This window comes from Alternaria ethzedia (genome assembly GCF_023757985.1).
Source record: "Alternaria ethzedia strain BMP 0044 chromosome Unknown scaffold_5, whole genome shotgun sequence".
NCBI lineage: Eukaryota > Fungi > Ascomycota > Dothideomycetes > Pleosporales > Pleosporaceae > Alternaria > Alternaria ethzedia.
In genome coordinates this window covers 889,086-905,844 of record NW_026056198.1, presented here as the reverse complement: position 1 = coordinate 905,844, position 16,759 = coordinate 889,086, and the positions used below count along the sequence as shown (strand labels likewise).

At 53.9% G+C, this 16,759-nt stretch overlaps 6 protein-coding genes across 6 annotated transcripts; 3 read left to right on the top strand and 3 right to left on the bottom strand.

The window, feature by feature from the left end:
* Nucleotides 1-527: 527 nt before the first annotated feature.
* J4E87_003023 (uncharacterized protein) lies at nucleotides 528-2,216 on the top strand (the record flags this gene model as incomplete). The annotated part of the gene is made up of 5 exons (XM_049374656.1): nucleotides 528-614; nucleotides 665-721; nucleotides 772-1,008; nucleotides 1,059-1,547; nucleotides 1,599-2,216. 5 exons carry the CDS (start codon nucleotides 528-530, stop codon nucleotides 2,214-2,216), a joined length of 1,488 nt encoding a protein of 495 aa, XP_049235647.1.
* Nucleotides 2,217-2,742: 526 nt separating this feature from the next.
* On the top strand, nucleotides 2,743-6,436 carry J4E87_003022 (uncharacterized protein; the record flags this gene model as incomplete). Its single annotated transcript, XM_049374655.1, has 2 exons — nucleotides 2,743-3,105; nucleotides 3,161-6,436. 2 exons carry the CDS (start codon nucleotides 2,743-2,745, stop codon nucleotides 6,434-6,436), a joined length of 3,639 nt encoding a protein of 1,212 aa, XP_049235646.1.
* Nucleotides 6,437-6,912: 476 nt separating this feature from the next.
* J4E87_003021 (uncharacterized protein) lies at nucleotides 6,913-7,543 on the bottom strand (the record flags this gene model as incomplete). Its single annotated transcript, XM_049374654.1, has 2 exons — nucleotides 6,913-7,413; nucleotides 7,466-7,543. The coding sequence occupies 2 exons, from the start codon at nucleotides 7,541-7,543 to the stop codon at nucleotides 6,913-6,915; spliced, it is 579 nt and encodes a 192-aa protein (XP_049235645.1).
* Nucleotides 7,544-8,079: 536 nt separating this feature from the next.
* Nucleotides 8,080-9,498, bottom strand: J4E87_003020 (uncharacterized protein; the record flags this gene model as incomplete). The annotated part of the gene is made up of 4 exons (XM_049374653.1): nucleotides 8,080-8,318; nucleotides 8,372-8,991; nucleotides 9,039-9,306; nucleotides 9,354-9,498. The coding sequence occupies 4 exons, from the start codon at nucleotides 9,496-9,498 to the stop codon at nucleotides 8,080-8,082; spliced, it is 1,272 nt and encodes a 423-aa protein (XP_049235644.1).
* Nucleotides 9,499-9,704: 206 nt separating this feature from the next.
* On the top strand, nucleotides 9,705-11,772 carry NOP7 (mRNA-binding ribosome synthesis protein nop7; the record flags this gene model as incomplete). The annotated part of the gene is made up of 2 exons (XM_049374652.1): nucleotides 9,705-9,729; nucleotides 9,782-11,772. The coding sequence occupies 2 exons, from the start codon at nucleotides 9,705-9,707 to the stop codon at nucleotides 11,770-11,772; spliced, it is 2,016 nt and encodes a 671-aa protein (XP_049235643.1).
* Nucleotides 11,773-14,213: 2,441 nt separating this feature from the next.
* On the bottom strand, nucleotides 14,214-16,070 carry J4E87_003018 (uncharacterized protein; the record flags this gene model as incomplete). Its single annotated transcript, XM_049374651.1, has 5 exons — nucleotides 14,214-14,472; nucleotides 14,525-14,624; nucleotides 14,673-15,533; nucleotides 15,591-15,752; nucleotides 15,812-16,070. 5 exons carry the CDS (start codon nucleotides 16,068-16,070, stop codon nucleotides 14,214-14,216), a joined length of 1,641 nt encoding a protein of 546 aa, XP_049235642.1.
* Between the last annotated feature and the right edge of the window lie 689 nt (nucleotides 16,071-16,759).

The following is a 16,759-nucleotide window of genomic DNA, read 5'->3' as shown; positions in this document are numbered from 1 at the left end:
GTGTTATTGAGCTCTTTAAGAGTTGGCTTCAGGAGAGTCAGATATCCTACAGGCCTTGATCAGTCTTTAAGCCATGGCTTCAAACGAAAGTCCTCTAGGAAACAGGTTACGGAGTTTCCAATTGGGACGCAGATTCTAGAAGGTTACATCTGTAAGTCGTACATGGGGTTGATGAAGTTCAGTAAGCTGTCGTTGTCATTATAAATAGCTGTTAGACTTCATGATCGAAAAGAGTGTGGCATGTTTCGCGCAGGGGCCGATGCAGGTGTGATGTAAGAGACGCGCCTGCTCCTAGATGAGGCTCGTCGGCGGATGTTTGGACCTAGCGCAAGGCGGTGGCCAAAGCGCCCCAGCTCGGAGTGTGGATCTCTACATCACTGACGAGCCGCAACACGACCAAACAACGTCGCCGCCCCATCCCACGCCTTCCCCTCTCGCATCTGATACTAGTACTCGCTGTCTCTACTTTACCTTGGAGATAGCAAATACCCCGACACCTGACAGATAAACCCCACGACCCCGCCACCATGTCTCGCGGAGAAGTGCTCAAGGCCGACAAGGACTTTACCAAGGAGGTCGATGCGGCTATCCCAGAGGCGGAGAAGCTAGCTTCTGTATGTCTGATGGCTATCAAAGTTGAAGCGAAGCTAATGTAGTTGACCAGAGCAACCCGCAAGCTGGAATCGACAAGCTGCTCACGCTCGAGAAGCAGACTCGTCAGGCACGCCTCCACGTATCCCTTGCGCACAATCATATTCTGACTGTTTCCAGGCCTCAGATCTCGCCTCGACTTCCCGCGTCATAATCGCCATCGTCACAATAGCAAAGAATGCGAAGGACTGGAACTTGATGAACGAGCAGGTCCTGCTCCTCTCCAAGAAGCATGGACAGCTGAAGCAGGCCACCACCAAGATGGTGCAGACAGTCATGGGATTCCTGGATGAGACTCCAAACCTAGAGACAAAGCTGTCCGTCATCGAGACGCTGCGGACAGTCACAGAAGGCAAGGTAGGCGAACCCAACGAACAACATACAGGCTGTTGCTGACACGATGGTAGATCTTCGTCGAAGTCGAGCGTGCCCGAGTAACCCGCATCTTGTCCAACATCAAGAAGGAGCAGGGCGATATCGATTCAGCGACGGATATCCTTTGTGAGCTGCAAGTCGAGACCTTTGGTTCCATGACCCGTCGCGAGAAGACCGAATTCATCCTACAACAAGTGGCGCTATGCATACAAAAGGGCGACTGGACACAGGCCGGTATTCTGAGCAGGAAGATTAGCACACGGTACTTTGCGCGGAGACCGAAGAAGACCCCCGAGCAGCTGGAGAAGGACCAGAAGGAGCGGGAAGAAAAGGAGAAGAACCGGAGCGCCGACGACCCGCCCATTGAGCCTGAGGACGATGTAACGGACCTGAAGCTCAAGTACTACGAGCAGCAGATTACCCTGGCCAAGCACGACAACAAGTACCTGGACGTCTGCAAGCACTACCGACAAGTACTGGATACCGAGGCTGTGGAGGAGGACCCCAACAAGCTTCGAGCAGTATGTTCAGAGGCCTGGTCACATTTGCAGCTCTTACTAACATAACTGCAGATCCTCCAGCGCGTCATCTACTTCATCATACTCGCACCGTACGACAACGAACAGTCCGATCTCATCCACCGCATCCAACGCGACTCGCGCAACTCTCAGATCCCACAAGACGCACAATTAGTTAAGCTCTTCACTGTGCCTGAGTTGATGAGGTGGCCGATGGTTGCGAAGCAGTTCGGGCCTCACCTCACGGAGACTGATGTATTCGACGCGGAGAAGGACGACTCGGATGACCCCAAGGCATTCCAGAGGTGGCAGGATCTCCGCAAGCGTGTCATCGAGCACAACGTTCGCGTCGTGGCCAAGTACTACACACGTATTCAGATCCCACGCTTGACAGAGCTGCTAGATCTGACCGAGGATGAGACGGAGAAGAACATTAGCGAGCTGGTGTCTGCAAAGACCATCTACGCCAAGATTGACCGACCCGCCCGCATCGTCACTTTCTCGAAGCCCAGGGACGCAGACGATGTGCTGAACGAATGGAGTGGAAACATGAAGAGTTTGTTGGGTCTGCTCGAGCGCGTTGACCATCTCATCACCAAGGAGGAGATGATGGCGCGAATTCAACCCACAAAGGTGGACAAGAGCAAGGCGGCCAAGGGCAAGGCGAAATAGGATTCGCGAAGACCCTCAGGTATCGGCAATCGATGCACGAAGTTTGGGCAGCAATTGGTAGTCTAACAGCCTTGCAAGGTACAGCACTCACGATGATGATGGATGAGAAGTGGCACGATAGTCTATGAATGAGTGCGTATGCAAGATGACCACGAAGTTCAAGTGTTGACCGATGCGCTGCATCGGTTTACGCTTGACAAGTCGGACTGCTGGTCTGAGCGCATGAAGGAAGAATCAGATAACCTAGGCATCTGCTGTAGGATAGTAAAACAAATGAAAGCAACCGCTAGAACAAGAATTCGTCATGAAATATGTGCATCGTATAACACTCTCCTTCGAGCGCTTCTATTGTTACTGATGGACAGCATCTGCGCGTTGCATCATCTGCCAAGCCACTTAAGTGCCGACGCGGACTAGCGCAACGCGTCCGACGCGTCCCTTCCTTCCCCGGGATTTGGCAGCGACAGCCGTTGAGAGCACTAGACTCTCAATACCTCACTTTGTGCATCCCCATACCACCGCAATCATGGTTCGTGGCGTGGAAGGCAATGAGATGTCGACACCTCGCGCTTCACAGAAGAAGCAGCCCGCCTCCGCGTCGCAATCGGCCAAGGGCCAAAAGTCCATCCTAGGGTTCTTCCAGAAGAAGTCTACCAACTCACCAAGCCCCGCGCCGTCCGATGCCACACCAGTCAACAAGACGCCTACATCGAAATTGGCGAAGAAGGCCTTCGACAAGCCGCCTGCCGCCATCACTCCCGTACCAAGCAGCGACGCTCCCGATTACTCGAGTCCCATCAAACAGGAGCATGAATTGACAGTGGGGAGGAACAAGGAGAACATACTGGCCAAGCATACAGATGCCATTCCCAGTAGCCCAACACGCAAGGTACGCGAGACGTGCCATTGCGTACCCAACTGCATTTACTGACATTCTATTTCAGGCACGAAAGCCCGTCAACTACGCCGAGTCAGATGACGACGACGAAGATGTGCTGGGTCCAATTGCAAACAATGCGAGAGGTAGAGCTACGAAACGCCAGCGAGTCACCATCGAAGACGATTCAGATGACGAGTTCGGATTAGACGCGGCCACACAGAAGGCAATGCTCGAGGAAGACGACGACGATGTTGATGACTTCGTTGTCCCAGACGATTCCGATGAGGAAGTCGTCTCAAAGAAGCGCAAACGTTCAGCAGCACCCAAGGCTCGTACTAAAGCATCCCCAGCATCGTCACCACCTATGATCGAGGCGAAGGATGAAGAGGACGATGGCGACGTCGTAATGAATAGCACGTCCACCGCACAGCAATGGATCTACGATCCGGAAAACCCAATGGTGTTCAAGCCTCGCACAGCTGTACAAGCAACGAGAAAAGACCCCAGCAAGAAGATCAAAGAACGACCGAGCGCTTCTGAACCCGAGACGAGATACCCATGGCTCGCACACCAGATGGACGCTGATCGGCATCCAGTCGATCATCCCGACTACGACCCCCGCACACTTTTCATCCCCCCAGGTGCTTGGGATAAGTTTTCTGCTTTTGAGAAGCAGTATTGGGAGATTAAGAGCAAGTGGTGGGACACCGTCGTCTTCTTCAAGAAGGGCAAGTTCTACGAGCTCTATGAGAAGGATGCTTCTATAGGCCACCAACTCTTCGATCTCAAATTGACTGATCGGGTCAATATGAGGATGGTCGGTGTACCAGAGGCTTCCTTGGACATGTGGGCTACCCAGTTTGTAGCAGCAGGCCACAAGGCTGCTAGAGTTGACCAAATGGAGTCGGCTCTAGGCAAGGAGATGCGTGAGCGTGACGACAAGGGCAAGACGCCAAAGAAGGGTGGCAAGGAAAATAAAGTGATCCGAAGAGAGCTGGCTACAGTACTCACTTCGGGTACACTTGTGGATACCGGCATGCTTCAGAGCGAGATGTCGACATACTGCATGGCCATTAAGGAGATCGACCGCGACAACCTGCCAGCCTTTGGAATTGCCTTTGTCGATACTGCTACTGCACAGTTCCAGCTTTGCGAGTTCACTGACGATGTCGATATGACCAAGTTCGAAACCCTCATTGCGCAGATGAGGCCCGGTGAGCTACTCCTGGAGAAATCATGTGTGTCTGCGAAAGCTCTGCGGATACTCAAGAACAACACGCCACCCACAACTATCTGGAACTATTTGAAGCCCAACAAGGAGTTCTGGCCAGCAGACATCACCATCCGAGAGATTGAAGCGAACAACTACTTTGAGTCACCCACAGAAGACAACATTGAGGCATGGCCACCGGTCCTCCGTGAAGCCCGAGAGCAGGAGCTGATCATGTCGTCATTTGGTGCTCTTCTTCAATACCTGCGGACGCTGATGATCGAGCGCGATCTGGTCACACTCGGAAACTTTCAGTGGTACGACCCCATCCGGAAAGCCACAAGTCTGGTCCTCGACGGCCAGAGCTTGATCAACCTGGAGATTTTCGCCAACACGTTCGATGGATCAACCGAGGGTACTCTGTTCGCTATGCTGAACCGCTGCATCACCCCATTCGGCAAGCGATTACTGCGACAATGGGTGTGTCATCCTCTCGCAGATGCAGCCAAGATCAACGCTCGCCTAGATGCTGTTGATGCACTGAATGCCGATTCTACCATCATGGACAATTTCAGTGCGTCCCTTAGCAAGTTGCCAGATCTCGAGCGTCTCATTTCTCGTGTGCATGCGGGCCGATGCAGAGCGCAAGACTTCCTCAAGGTGCTGGAGGGTTTCGAGCAGATTGAGTATACCATTAGCCTGTTGAAGCAGTTCAGCGAGGGTGAAGGTATCATTGGTCAACTTATCTCCTCTATGCCTGACCTGGCTGCGTCTCTATCCAAATGGAGTTCAGCTTTCGATCGAGACATCGCACGGAAAGAAGGACTACTCATTCCTGAGCCTGGCATCGAAGAAGACTTTGATAACAGCCAGGAGGAGATCGACACCTGCAAAGCAAATCTCGATGTATTGTTGAAGAAGGCCCGCAAAGAGCTCGGCTCTAATGCTGTTCAATACAACGACATTGGCAAGGAAATTTACCAACTAGAGGTACCCAAGAAGGTCAAAGTTCCCAACAACTGGGATCAAATGTCCGCCACTGCCAAGGTTACTCGCTACTACACTCCCGAACTGAGGAAGCTGGTGCGAGCACTACAAGAAGCGCAGGAGACGCATGGTCAGATTACACGCGAAGTTGCCACTCGCTTCTGCCAACGCTTCGATGAGGATTACAAGGTCTGGCTCGCGGCAGTCAAGATCATCGCTCAACTGGATTGCCTGATCAGTCTCGCAAAGGCGTCTGCTTCACTCGGAGAGCCCAGCTGTCGTCCAGTGTTCGAGGAGGGTAACCGAACTGTCGTTGAGCTAGAAGAGCTTCGTCACCCATGCATGCTCAACACAGTCGACGACTTCATTCCCAACGACATCAGACTAGGCGGCGACTCTGCCAACATCAGTTTACTGACTGGTGCCAACGCAGCCGGTAAATCGACTATCCTTCGTATGACTTGCATAGCGGTCATCCTCGCACAGGTCGGTTGTTATCTGCCTTGCACATCCGCCAGACTCACACCTGTCGACCGCATCATGTCCCGTCTCGGCGCCAATGACAACATCTTCGCAGCTCAATCCACCTTCTTTGTCGAGCTGTCAGAAACACAGAAGATACTTTCGGAAGCGACTCCTCGATCTCTTGTTATTCTCGACGAGCTCGGTCGCGGTACATCCTCTTACGACGGTGTGGCCGTTGCGCAAGCCGTTCTGCACGACATCAGCACACGCGTGGGCTGCGTCGGGTTCTTCGCCACTCACTACCGTTCTCTAGCTAAGGAATTCGAGTTCCACCCTGAAGTCGTGAATAAGCGTATGCGGATTCACGTGGATGATGCTTCCAAGTCCATCACCTTCCTCTACAAGCTTGAGGAGGGTGTCGCCGAAGGTAGTTTCGGCATGCACTGCGCGGCCATGTGCGGTATCCCAAGCAAAGTCATCGAAAACGCAGAGAAGGCGGCTAGAGAGTGGGAGCACACGAGTAGGCTGGGAGAGAGGATGGAAGTCAACAAGGACGAGGGAGGTGTTTACGTGCCGCTGGGTCTACAGAGTGACGTTGCTTGGACTCTCAGGGAGGGCTTGGAGGGAATCGGTGATCGGGCGCTGGATGTGCTGCTCGAAGCTATCTCCGCGCTCTGAGTGTCTGATATGTGAGAAAAGCATGTAAGATAGATGTATCGAAGGCGCAACATGGGCGATCGGGAATGGGATGTATTCATATGGGAAAGAGGGATCGGATCTAGGTCAGGCTAGCGTTCTGCTGTAATCATATCCCGTAGTTAGCGTATCGCAAGCCAGTTCACACATTCAGACCACATCAAATACATCCAGCCAGGCGATGACAATGCCGCAAAACTTGGAAGACGTCCTAGTTTCGTGGCAGCCTGGAGGTATTCAGTATATCTCACGACGTCACGTTTTCCCGGCAGACCACGCGAATTACACCAGGCATATATGAAATTTGAAGAAATGACTACAATCACTACGATGTAGTCGTCAGCCCACCCCATGAAAACGCCATACAAGCCCATACTTTTTCCGCATTCCAGTCGAATACGCATTCCTCTCTCCCCGTCATCACCTTCCTATCCCCACCCCTCCATACCCCTCACCTCCTACTCATCCTCCTCCAACTGTACCGTACGGTACCCGTTAGACGCATTCCGACCAGATCCCTTAGCAGCACCACCACCACCAAAGGTCTCAATGCCATCGAGGAAACCGTAGCTCATGCTGGCATCGCGACTGGGAACATCTTCCTCAACGAGATCGAAGCCGTCGTCAAAGGCAGGTTCTTCCTTCTTGACTTTGGGACCGTTGAGGCCGAAGTCGTCGTCATCGTCGTCGTCATTAGCGGAGGCCTCGTTAGAGGACGTCGGATGGCGGGCAGCACGGCGCTTGGAAGCAGAGCCGGGAGCGGCGGCGGTGGCGCCACGCTTCTTGGGTGTGGAGGTGGCAGTGGCGGTTCTGGGGCGGCCGGAGCGTGACTTTGCCGCGGGACTGTCCTCGGAGATGCCGGCGGTCTTGTTCTTGAGCTTGCGCTTGATCTTGCCCATGGTGAAGCCCGCGCTGCCGGGGGTGTAGCCTGTTAGGGCGGCGAGCTTGTTCATGTCGACCTGGGTGGGTTAGTTGCTTGCGCTGAGTGGGGGCGGTGATGGGAAGGTATACCTTGGGCTCTTGCTCGAAGCACTGCCATGCCAGGGCGAGGACCTCGTTCTCACGGGGAGTCAGATCGTCTTTGGCCATGGTGGATGTTGGTTGTGTTGATGTGTTTGTAGTTGTTGAAGTCCGAATTGGAGTACCGATGAGAGAGTGGTGGTGGAGTGAAGAAGGGAGAGAAAGACGAGGTGACACGAGCCTTATATGCTGGGCCAGAGCAGCAAGATGGCGGCTTTAAACAGCGAGGAAATTACTTTTCTGTAGCTACTAGTAGTCGCGGTGAGAGTGACAAGAAAAGGTGAAGGAGAGCTAGAAAAGCAGCTTCACCTCGCTTTTAGTGGCCCAGTAGATTACTGCGTGGCAGCATATGGTGCAGGTGAGTTTGGATTGACGAGGAGACCACGTGGCTAGGCAGCCACATCTATGGGTATGAGGCATTTTGCCCGCCATGGACGTCGAGTCGTATCGTTGAGTTCCCGAAAAGCTTGGCGTTGTTGACGACGAGACCTCTCTGGTTATGCTATCGAAAGTCACGCTCGATCACCACAGGACATTGCGAATATCTTCCGGCCTATTCTCGAGTCGACTAAAGATGACAGGGCATATGCCAGCGTACGAAGAAGCTATATCCTACGTACTTCTTTACCCAGCAATTCGGGTCTCTCCACGTCCAGCTCATCCCTCAAGGCTGCGTATAGCGAATCTCCTAGAATAATGGATAATCCCAAACTCCAGACCAGCGTGATGGCATAGAAGAAGTTGGCGTTTCCCGAACCGGCGTAAATCCACAGATGATAGAAGGCAGGGCCCAAGAACGATGTGTATAAGATAGCAGATGAAGCCAAGAACGTGTAGCGCATGACTAGGGTACTGTTAGTATTATTGACAAAGAGTCTGAAAAAGGGGCACACTTACGAGGGAACAGATGACGGAACATGGGTACCAAAGAAAGGTAGAGTGCAGCGTCCGCTATGCTCGGGTATGGTGTGAAAATGGCGAATACGCCAGTCAAGCTGCAAGCAACAAATAATGGCTGCTTGTGAAGGCGGATGGTAAGCCCTGGCATATACGACGCCGCGTGTAGCCAGAACACACCGAGGAAGAACTCGCGGAAAGAGTCAAACATCTCGATGAAGAAGTACCACCAAAGTCCAACGTTCGGCGTGAGATCAGGTAATAGGAGACGCACACCGTATGTCGCAGAAAGAAAGTCCCATGAGCCCATCAAGAACGCAGAGCCAGTGAGCAGGATGGCTATTGCGCCTGCGATGCCAAGAGTATGGGTTATGATGAAGGATGCGACATCCGGCACAGTGTTCTTCTTCAAAGTCTTCGCATCGTAGAGAAGGACCATGAGCGGAGGGAAGAGAAGGATCGGGTGCATGGCAAAGTAGGATGCGAAAGCTGTGGCTAGTATGAAGGTGAAGCTGGCTCCTTGGGACGCCTTGGCCATGGCCGTAAGGATGAAGAGGTTCGTCAGGGCCGAGGTCGAGCGCGCGACGCAGGTTAGGACTGTGAAGGGATTGAAGAGGAAGCTGGAAGATGTCAGCATGTGTTGTATATAGAGGCGTAGTATTCCTACCCTGCTGCAATAGCCACACTACTCCATCTCAAGTCCTTCCGCGGGGAAGCGAACAGTCGCGTGACTGACGCGAACCCGCTCTCTGCCACTTGAGCCAAGGCATTCGCGCTTAATAAATCCACGATGGTATAGAAGATGTTGGTCGCCAGCGGGGCATGGGCCGGGTTGGGGAAGAGGGAGAAGAGCGGCAGCAGGAGGGGCGCCTGGTGGTATACGCCGCCGTCGTAGGGAGAGACATTGTGGGTGTAGAGGAAGACGCCCTCTTGCACTGGTGGGTGTCAGTAATGCTATACACAGACCATGCCAGGCACATACATCTCTTGAAGCTCGTCACTGGTGTTGACACCTCGACACGTCCGGCGAGGAGGTCTGGCAGGGCGGGAAAGACGGTGAAGAGGAGCAGGCGCACGGCAGCGGCGGCTGCAAAGAGCAGCATCTTGTGCTGCGTGTCAATGGCCATGGTCACTCTGAGCTATGCACTCATTGGCTCCATGGCGGTTCTCGACACCTCGGCGCTGGAGTTCTGGCAAGATGCATGTCGGTGGACCCTGGTCGCGCTAACGCCGGATCCATGTCGGCTAGTTGGCCGCATCTCTAACTTTTTTGCGCCCGCCAAAAGTTCGACCGTCTGCACCGACAGAATCGCGATTTGATCCTCTCTCTACAATGGCTGGTCGCTCAAAAAAGAAGGGTACGCATCGCCGTCAATTATCGAGAGAGTTTCCTTGCTAATCCGTTTACAGGCACCTCCGGTGCGGCCAAGAACTACATCACCCGCACGCGCGCCGTGAAGAAGCTTCAGATCTCGCTCCCCGACTTCAGACGACTATGCATCTTCAAGGGAATCTACCCCCGTGAGCCGCGCAACAAGAAGAAGGTCTCGAGGGGCTCTACCGCCGGCACCACCTTTTACTACACCAAGGACATCCAGTACCTGCTCCACGAGCCGCTGCTGGCCAAGTTCCGCGAGCACAAGGCTGTCGCAAAGAAGATCGGTCGCGCCCTCGGTCGCGGCGAATCTGGCGATGCATCGCGCCTCGAGAAGAACCTTATGCCCAAGGTCAAGCTCGACCACATCATCAAGGAGCGCTACCCTACCTTCGTCGACGCCCTGCGCGACCTCGACGATGCCCTCTCCATGCTGTTCCTCTTCGCCAACCTCCCCTCCAGCGACCACGTCCCCGCTAAGACCATCGCCCTTTGCCAGCGACTGACCCGCGAGTTCGAGCACTACGTAATCACCTCCCACGCCCTCCGCAAGTCCTTCCTCTCCATCAAGGGTATCTACTACCAGGCGACGATCCAGGGTCAAGACATCCTTTGGCTGGTACCGTACAGGTTCGTCCAGCGAACAGGCGGCGATATCGATTTCAGGATCATGGGCACTTTCGTCGAGTTCTACACGACCCTCCTCGGCTTCGTCAACTACCGCCTCTACACTTCGGTCGGCCTGGTATACCCCCCCAAGTTCAACGCAAAGAGCGACGAGCAGGGAGGTGAGCTTGCTGCATTCCAGCTTGAGGGCAAGGCCACCGCTACGAACGACGCAAACGGCCACGATGAGAATGGTGCGGTCAACCCCGAGGCACAGGCGATTGCGGACAGGCTTGCAGCTATGCCCGATGCTGAAGAAGAGGAGAGCACCACTGCCGTGGCCAAGGTTGTCACCGAGGACGACGAAGAGGAGGCCAACGACGAGATTGACAAGTTCGAGCCTACTGCGCCCGACGCCGATATCCTGCCCCAGCCTCAAGCAAGCAGCGCCGAGATCGCTTCCTTGTTTGCGCCCTTCACCTTCTATCTGGCGCGAGAGACACCCAGAGCATCGCTCGAGTTCATACTAAAGGCATTCGGCTGCAAGAGAGTGGGTTGGGACGGAACGCTAGGCGATGGCGCCTTCACAACCAACGAGTCGGACCCGAACATCACACATCAGATCGTCGATCGACCCGCGCTTTCCAACGGTGCTCCTGCACAGGAGGACGGTGCTGCTGCTCCCAAGGCCCAATGGCCATACTCGATGATGCCTGGACGCACCTACGTTCAGCCACAGTGGGTATGGGACAGCATAAACCAGGGCAAGCTGTTGCGACCAGATCACTACGCTCCCGGCGCAGATCTGCCGCCCCATCTCAGCCCTTGGGTCAAGCCAAAGAAGGGCGAATACGACCCCAACCTGCCTCTTGCGGCACAACAACCAGAGGGCGAGGCTGAGGCTTTTGAGGACGATGACGAGGAGGCCACTTTCGACGTTGATGGAGACGAAGAGATGGACGCCATCGTTGACCGTGAAGGCTCAGTGGAAGTTGGCGAGGGCATGGATGTCGCTGACGACTCTGAAGACGACAGTGATGATGACGAATCGGATGAAGCTGGCGCGGGTGGTGAGGAGTTCGACGGTTTTGACTCCGATGCCGAGTCGGACATCTCAGAAGGAGAGGCTGCCCGTCTTCAGCACCAGCGCGAACTGGAAGCTGAGGCCACTGGCAAGAAGCTCGAGGTCAAGAAGCCGACCAAGAAAGAGGAGAACGCTGTCATCCGCAAGAAGGCAGAGAAGAAGAAGCGCGCTGAAGAGGAGGAGCGCGAGAGGCAAAAGATGATGTTGTCTAACAAGAAGCGCAAGCTGCTCAAGCGTATCGAATACGGAGAGAACAAGCGTGAAAACGAGTCTGAGAACCTGCGCAGAAAGCGTGCGAAGGTTGAGAAGGCCAAGGCTGCTGCTGAGGCCCTGTAGGTTCGAGTATGTGTATATGATGCATCAAAAGCTTAGGCCGGCGTTCTTTGGGCAGGAGTTTGGCGCGCTTAACGAACCTCTATATGCTGCATGTAGTAAATCGATACCTTTTCTGGCTCTACATCATGGCCGTAGCTGTTGAACTCTCTCCCCAACGGATCTGCTGTGATCGGGCGCACGGACTGGGGCTGTCAGATGCGTGGCGCAGCCATCTCTGACCCAAACAACATGATGTACACTCGATGACTCAACCAGAGGATATATGAACCATGGCTGCACCCATATTGCACTTGGTCTCTAACGTTCAACTGCAAGCCCATACGATCAATACATGCCCAATCCAACAGCATGTAGCCACGCCCACTAGTCCGCGAATATTGACAATGGTAGACCAGGGCCGCGATCCAAACTCGACCATAGTTGACATCGCAACAACGACAATGCTCAACCTGGACAACATGACATGAAATAACTCTGCTTTCCTGCGCGTCAGGTTAACTTTCATCACCGTATGTCGACACCACAATAACCCCCTCTTTCGGCTCTTCCCACAAAGACGTCGCAAGAGCACGCAACACGCCGCAGATCAACTCGAACACAAAGAACCAAGCCGAAAAGATGAATCGATAACAAGACCCGCCGTCGTTCTCGATCTGCTCCACGGAAAAAACCCAGATCCACCATCGTCGCCGCTACCTAAAAGCGCAAAGTGCCGAGCCGCTGCCGAACAGCACCACCTTCCGGAAAAATTGTGCATGTCCAAATTTTCTCACTTTAGAACTTTCAGTGGCATAGAAGTTTGAGAAGGTATAGAGACTCTTTCAAGCAGTATGGAAGCGAGGCTGACACAGAAAGACCAACTGGGGTCACTGCTTTCACCTGGGGCAACAGGCTGCGCTGTCACGTGATCGCGCGTTCACTCCGGCAAGAAGCTTGGTTGCTATTGTGGTATCGAGACAATAGGCTCGGTTGTGGTCACCCAGCTGCTGCTTGGAGTTGGTATCGATCGTGATCTTAGGACTTCATCTGCTCCTACTACCCATAGGTTTATTTTCCTGTACTCGACACAGCGAGCTGAAGTCGGCAATACCTCTGATCGGACTTCACATTAAACCTCTGGATATCGACGTATTCTGCAACAGGCCACAAGATCCCCCATTCTACAACCGGCCATGGCAACGTCACCACCAACCCCCCTCTTCCCCTCCCTCCCCCCAGAGCTCCGCAACGAAATATACGCCTACCTCTCCCAACCAACCTCCACCTCCACGCGTACAAACAACCACCTCCCCCTCGGCCTCAAAACCTTCACCTGCAAACACACGACCACAACCCTCCTCCCCATCCACCACAGCACCCCCGGCCTCCTCTCCCTAGATCCCACCCTCATCCCCGAAAGCCGCGAATACGCCTCCTACCTCCTCTCCAACAGCCTAACCCTCCTCTTCTCCATCCACTTCCGCGGCCGCATAAACACCTTCGTCCCCTCAGATTGGGACAAGAAAATCCAAGCCCATTTACGCAAACTGGCTAAATCCTTTCCGTGGTTGGGGAAAGTGGCGAGGTATGAAGTGCAGATACTGTGGGAGCCGGTTGATGGGGCGCTGAAGAGTAAAGGGGGGAAGAGGTGTGCGGGGGATGTTTGTGCGGGGTTGGTGAGGGGGGTTACGGGGTTGATGGATGGGGAGGTGGGGAGGAAGAAGGGGTGGTTGGGGTTGGGTGTCAATCTTGATCATGGGTTTGCGGTTGAGAATGCTTTTTCGGACACGAAATTTGGGTTGAACAGGTTTCTGCAGGAAGAGTTGGGGTTTAGGACGGTGGTGAGGGAGGTTAGGAAGACGGGGATTCCGCACCACAGGGGGCCTGAGCCTCTTCATCCGGCTTTTCGTGCGGTGGAGAAGGTGGGCACGCCGGAGGAGAAGAGGTTGATTGTGTTGGGCGAGGGGAGCGTGGGGTGGTCTGACTTAACGAAGGGGCCGCTGGTTGTGAGGAGGACTACGGGCGTGGGGCTGAAGGGGTCTACAACGGAGTTGGGTAAAGACGAGATGGACTTCCCCATGTGTCATCTCATGGCGGAATATGTCAAGATGTAGTGAAGACTACGATGCAACATCAAAATTCCCACGAATGGCTATTGCTCATCCCACTAGCTACCAATAAGTTTGTTCTGGCTGGCGCAGTAACGATGGAAGTCGGTTGCCACATACATAACTACAGACTTTCCAATTTACACTATCTTGCCATCCAACACCCCGTTCCCAGCTCCGAGTACAATTTCTTCCTATGCTCCCCTACTCCGACACTCCCATCTACCTGGCCATCTAACCCACCTCTCTTCTTCCCCTCTCCTCCAACTCCCCTCTCCTCCAACTCCCCTCTCCTCCAACTCCCCTCTCCCCCAACTCCCCATCCACCACTATCCCATCCGCCATATCCTCTCTTTACGCCCAAGCTCCCACCAAACTCATCAGAAAGGCCCCAAGGAACACAAGCAAACAAGCATACACCCTGCGCTTGCCCTTGAGCACCTTCCAACTCTCGTCACTCAAGAAGTCTTCTGACATGAGTTCCACAAGCGAGGCGAAGACGAGGAAACCAGCCGAGATAGCGTTCATGATACCGACGACAAGGAGCCCGACTTCAGAGTCGGGCGAGTACAGAGTATGTGTCGCTATGCCAATCGCCATGCCGCCGGGTGTGCTGGGTATTGTGTTAGCGGGACGAAATAAATGTAGATGGAGGGAGGACTTACGTGCAACCATACGCGAGAGCCATAAGCCAAGGCTGTGCAGCGCGTGGCTTCCATTTGATGTCGGCGATACGTACACCAAGGGCAAGCCCTTCGAAGGTTTCTATCAAAGTCAGTATACAGGTACTGTCGGGTTAGAGAGGTGACCTACGATGAAATACGATAGCGATCAGTAGCACGGTGAAGTCGTTACCAACTGAAACAGCGAGCGACATTCCAATGAAGATGCTGTGGAACAAGATACCCATTTCCAGTAGAAACACCTGCATTATGGCTTTCTTGTGGATTTGCTCAGGCGTAAGGATGTGATCGTGCTCCCCGGTCTCTTGGTCCTCCTCGATAGCATACTCGTCGTTTGCTTCTTTGCTACGAGCGCCCGGGGTTTCCGCTTCAGAGCCGCCCACGGATTCAATGGCATCGAGTCGCTGGCCATCTTCACGGTACCGGGAGAGCGTTCTACTAATGCTCCCGACTCTTCCACGCAAGACGCCTAGATCGCGGACTCGCATGCTGGTATCCGAGTAGGTTCTCTGCATTGCTGGTTGCGGTGGAGCAGGCGCTTCGTTCTCAGTCTTTGGTTCTTCCTTGCGGCGAGACACAGCCTCCGCACCCTCGTTACCACCGCAGACATGTTGGGCTGGAGAGAAGACCATTTCGATTAGGGTGACGAAGAAAACGCTAGCTAGCATAATCGCGCCAGGCATAGCCTGATAATCGGTTGTCCAAAAGCTTGACAGACATGGGTCGTTCAGTGAGCCAAACGCGGTAGGAAGTAAATGGACGAAGGCAGTCGCGACTAAGACACCGGTGCCGAAATGCTTCGCGCCGAAGAGGAAGGCAGGTGGGATGCGCAGGCGCGGAAACTTGAGGACGAGCATTGGGAAGGCACATCCAGTGCCTGAAACGAAAAGAATGATGAAAAGGCCGGCGACATGTAGGCCCAGATCGTAGTTGGGCTGGGCTTTGCCATCTTCGCAGGTACTACGCCTGGGAAGACGCTGGATTGTCGGGTCTGGGAATTTGATGTTAGTGTTGACGCTTTGACGCCATTGGGGCTGTTCCATCTCACCTTTTGGCAAGAAAAACTTGGGCGTGGACAGATTTCCGGTAGCATAGGAGATCAGCATCGAAGTGCAGATTACTGATACCAGCCACTTTGTCCAGCTGAAGATAGTGGCGGTGAGGCCAGCTTGGTGCTCGCTCACGTGCGCGATTGTTCGGGTGCAAGGTCCTGCAAAAGAGTCAGCATCTCAGCCCCCATTGTTGAGTCATCGCGAAGCTATCACGAACCTTTTGGGGACCCTTTGACACCCTCGCCAGTGTGGCTTGGCTTTCTCTTCTCCATCTCTTGGCCATTGGTTTCATCGAGTTCACACCGCCGCAAACTTCGCGTGCCGCTGCGCAGTCGATCTGCTTCTCCCAATTCTCTTGCGTTCGCGATGCCGTTCAGATCCTCGCAAGTCGTCAGATCAGCAGCGAAACGTGGCGGATTCTGGTTCCATCCTGGGTTCCAAAGCACGTCGTCATCGGTTCTGGAAGGGCAGTTCATTTTGGGACCTCGGTTGCCAAGCTCTCCTTTCCGGTCGTGGAGACGATCAAAGGTGCGTTCGGTGGTAGTGACAGCGGTCTAGTCCAGTGGAGCGCGAACGACGAGTTAATATGTTCGAAGGATGACGTGGAGATCACTGGTGATGGAAATAGTCGGGAACATATGACAATCCCAAAGAACTAGCAGTGGTCACTATGGTCGGTTAGCGGCTCTTCCGTCTTGTCGTTGCCCAAACAGAAGCCAGCGCCGAGTGCCAAGACGACCAACCCCAGGCCCGCCACGCGACAACGGCCGAACGGGTGCTCCTTCTTTTGATGGGTCTTGTGTACATCAGCTGTCACTGTTTCAAACTTCATCTTTTGGAGATAATGTATAGCTATGTTTGTTCTCATCATGTTGTCAACAGCTGCGACCACTGCGACCGGATGTTCGGCTTGCGCTTCGACACGTAATGATGCGCGGCCGGTGGAGATCACGAAGAAGATCGGATCCGATGTTGCCCGAAGTAGAGCGATGAGTACCCAGCCGTGCAGCCGATGCCGAAGCGGTAAAGTCTGGGGTAGTCTGGGCCATGTAGTACTCTCAATGTTGACTACAATATGCAAAATTATCTTTTGTTTGGATGATACATGTTGGCGTTGCTTCTAACCTTGGAAGAGACAAGATCCATACTGTGATCTCTCGAAAGG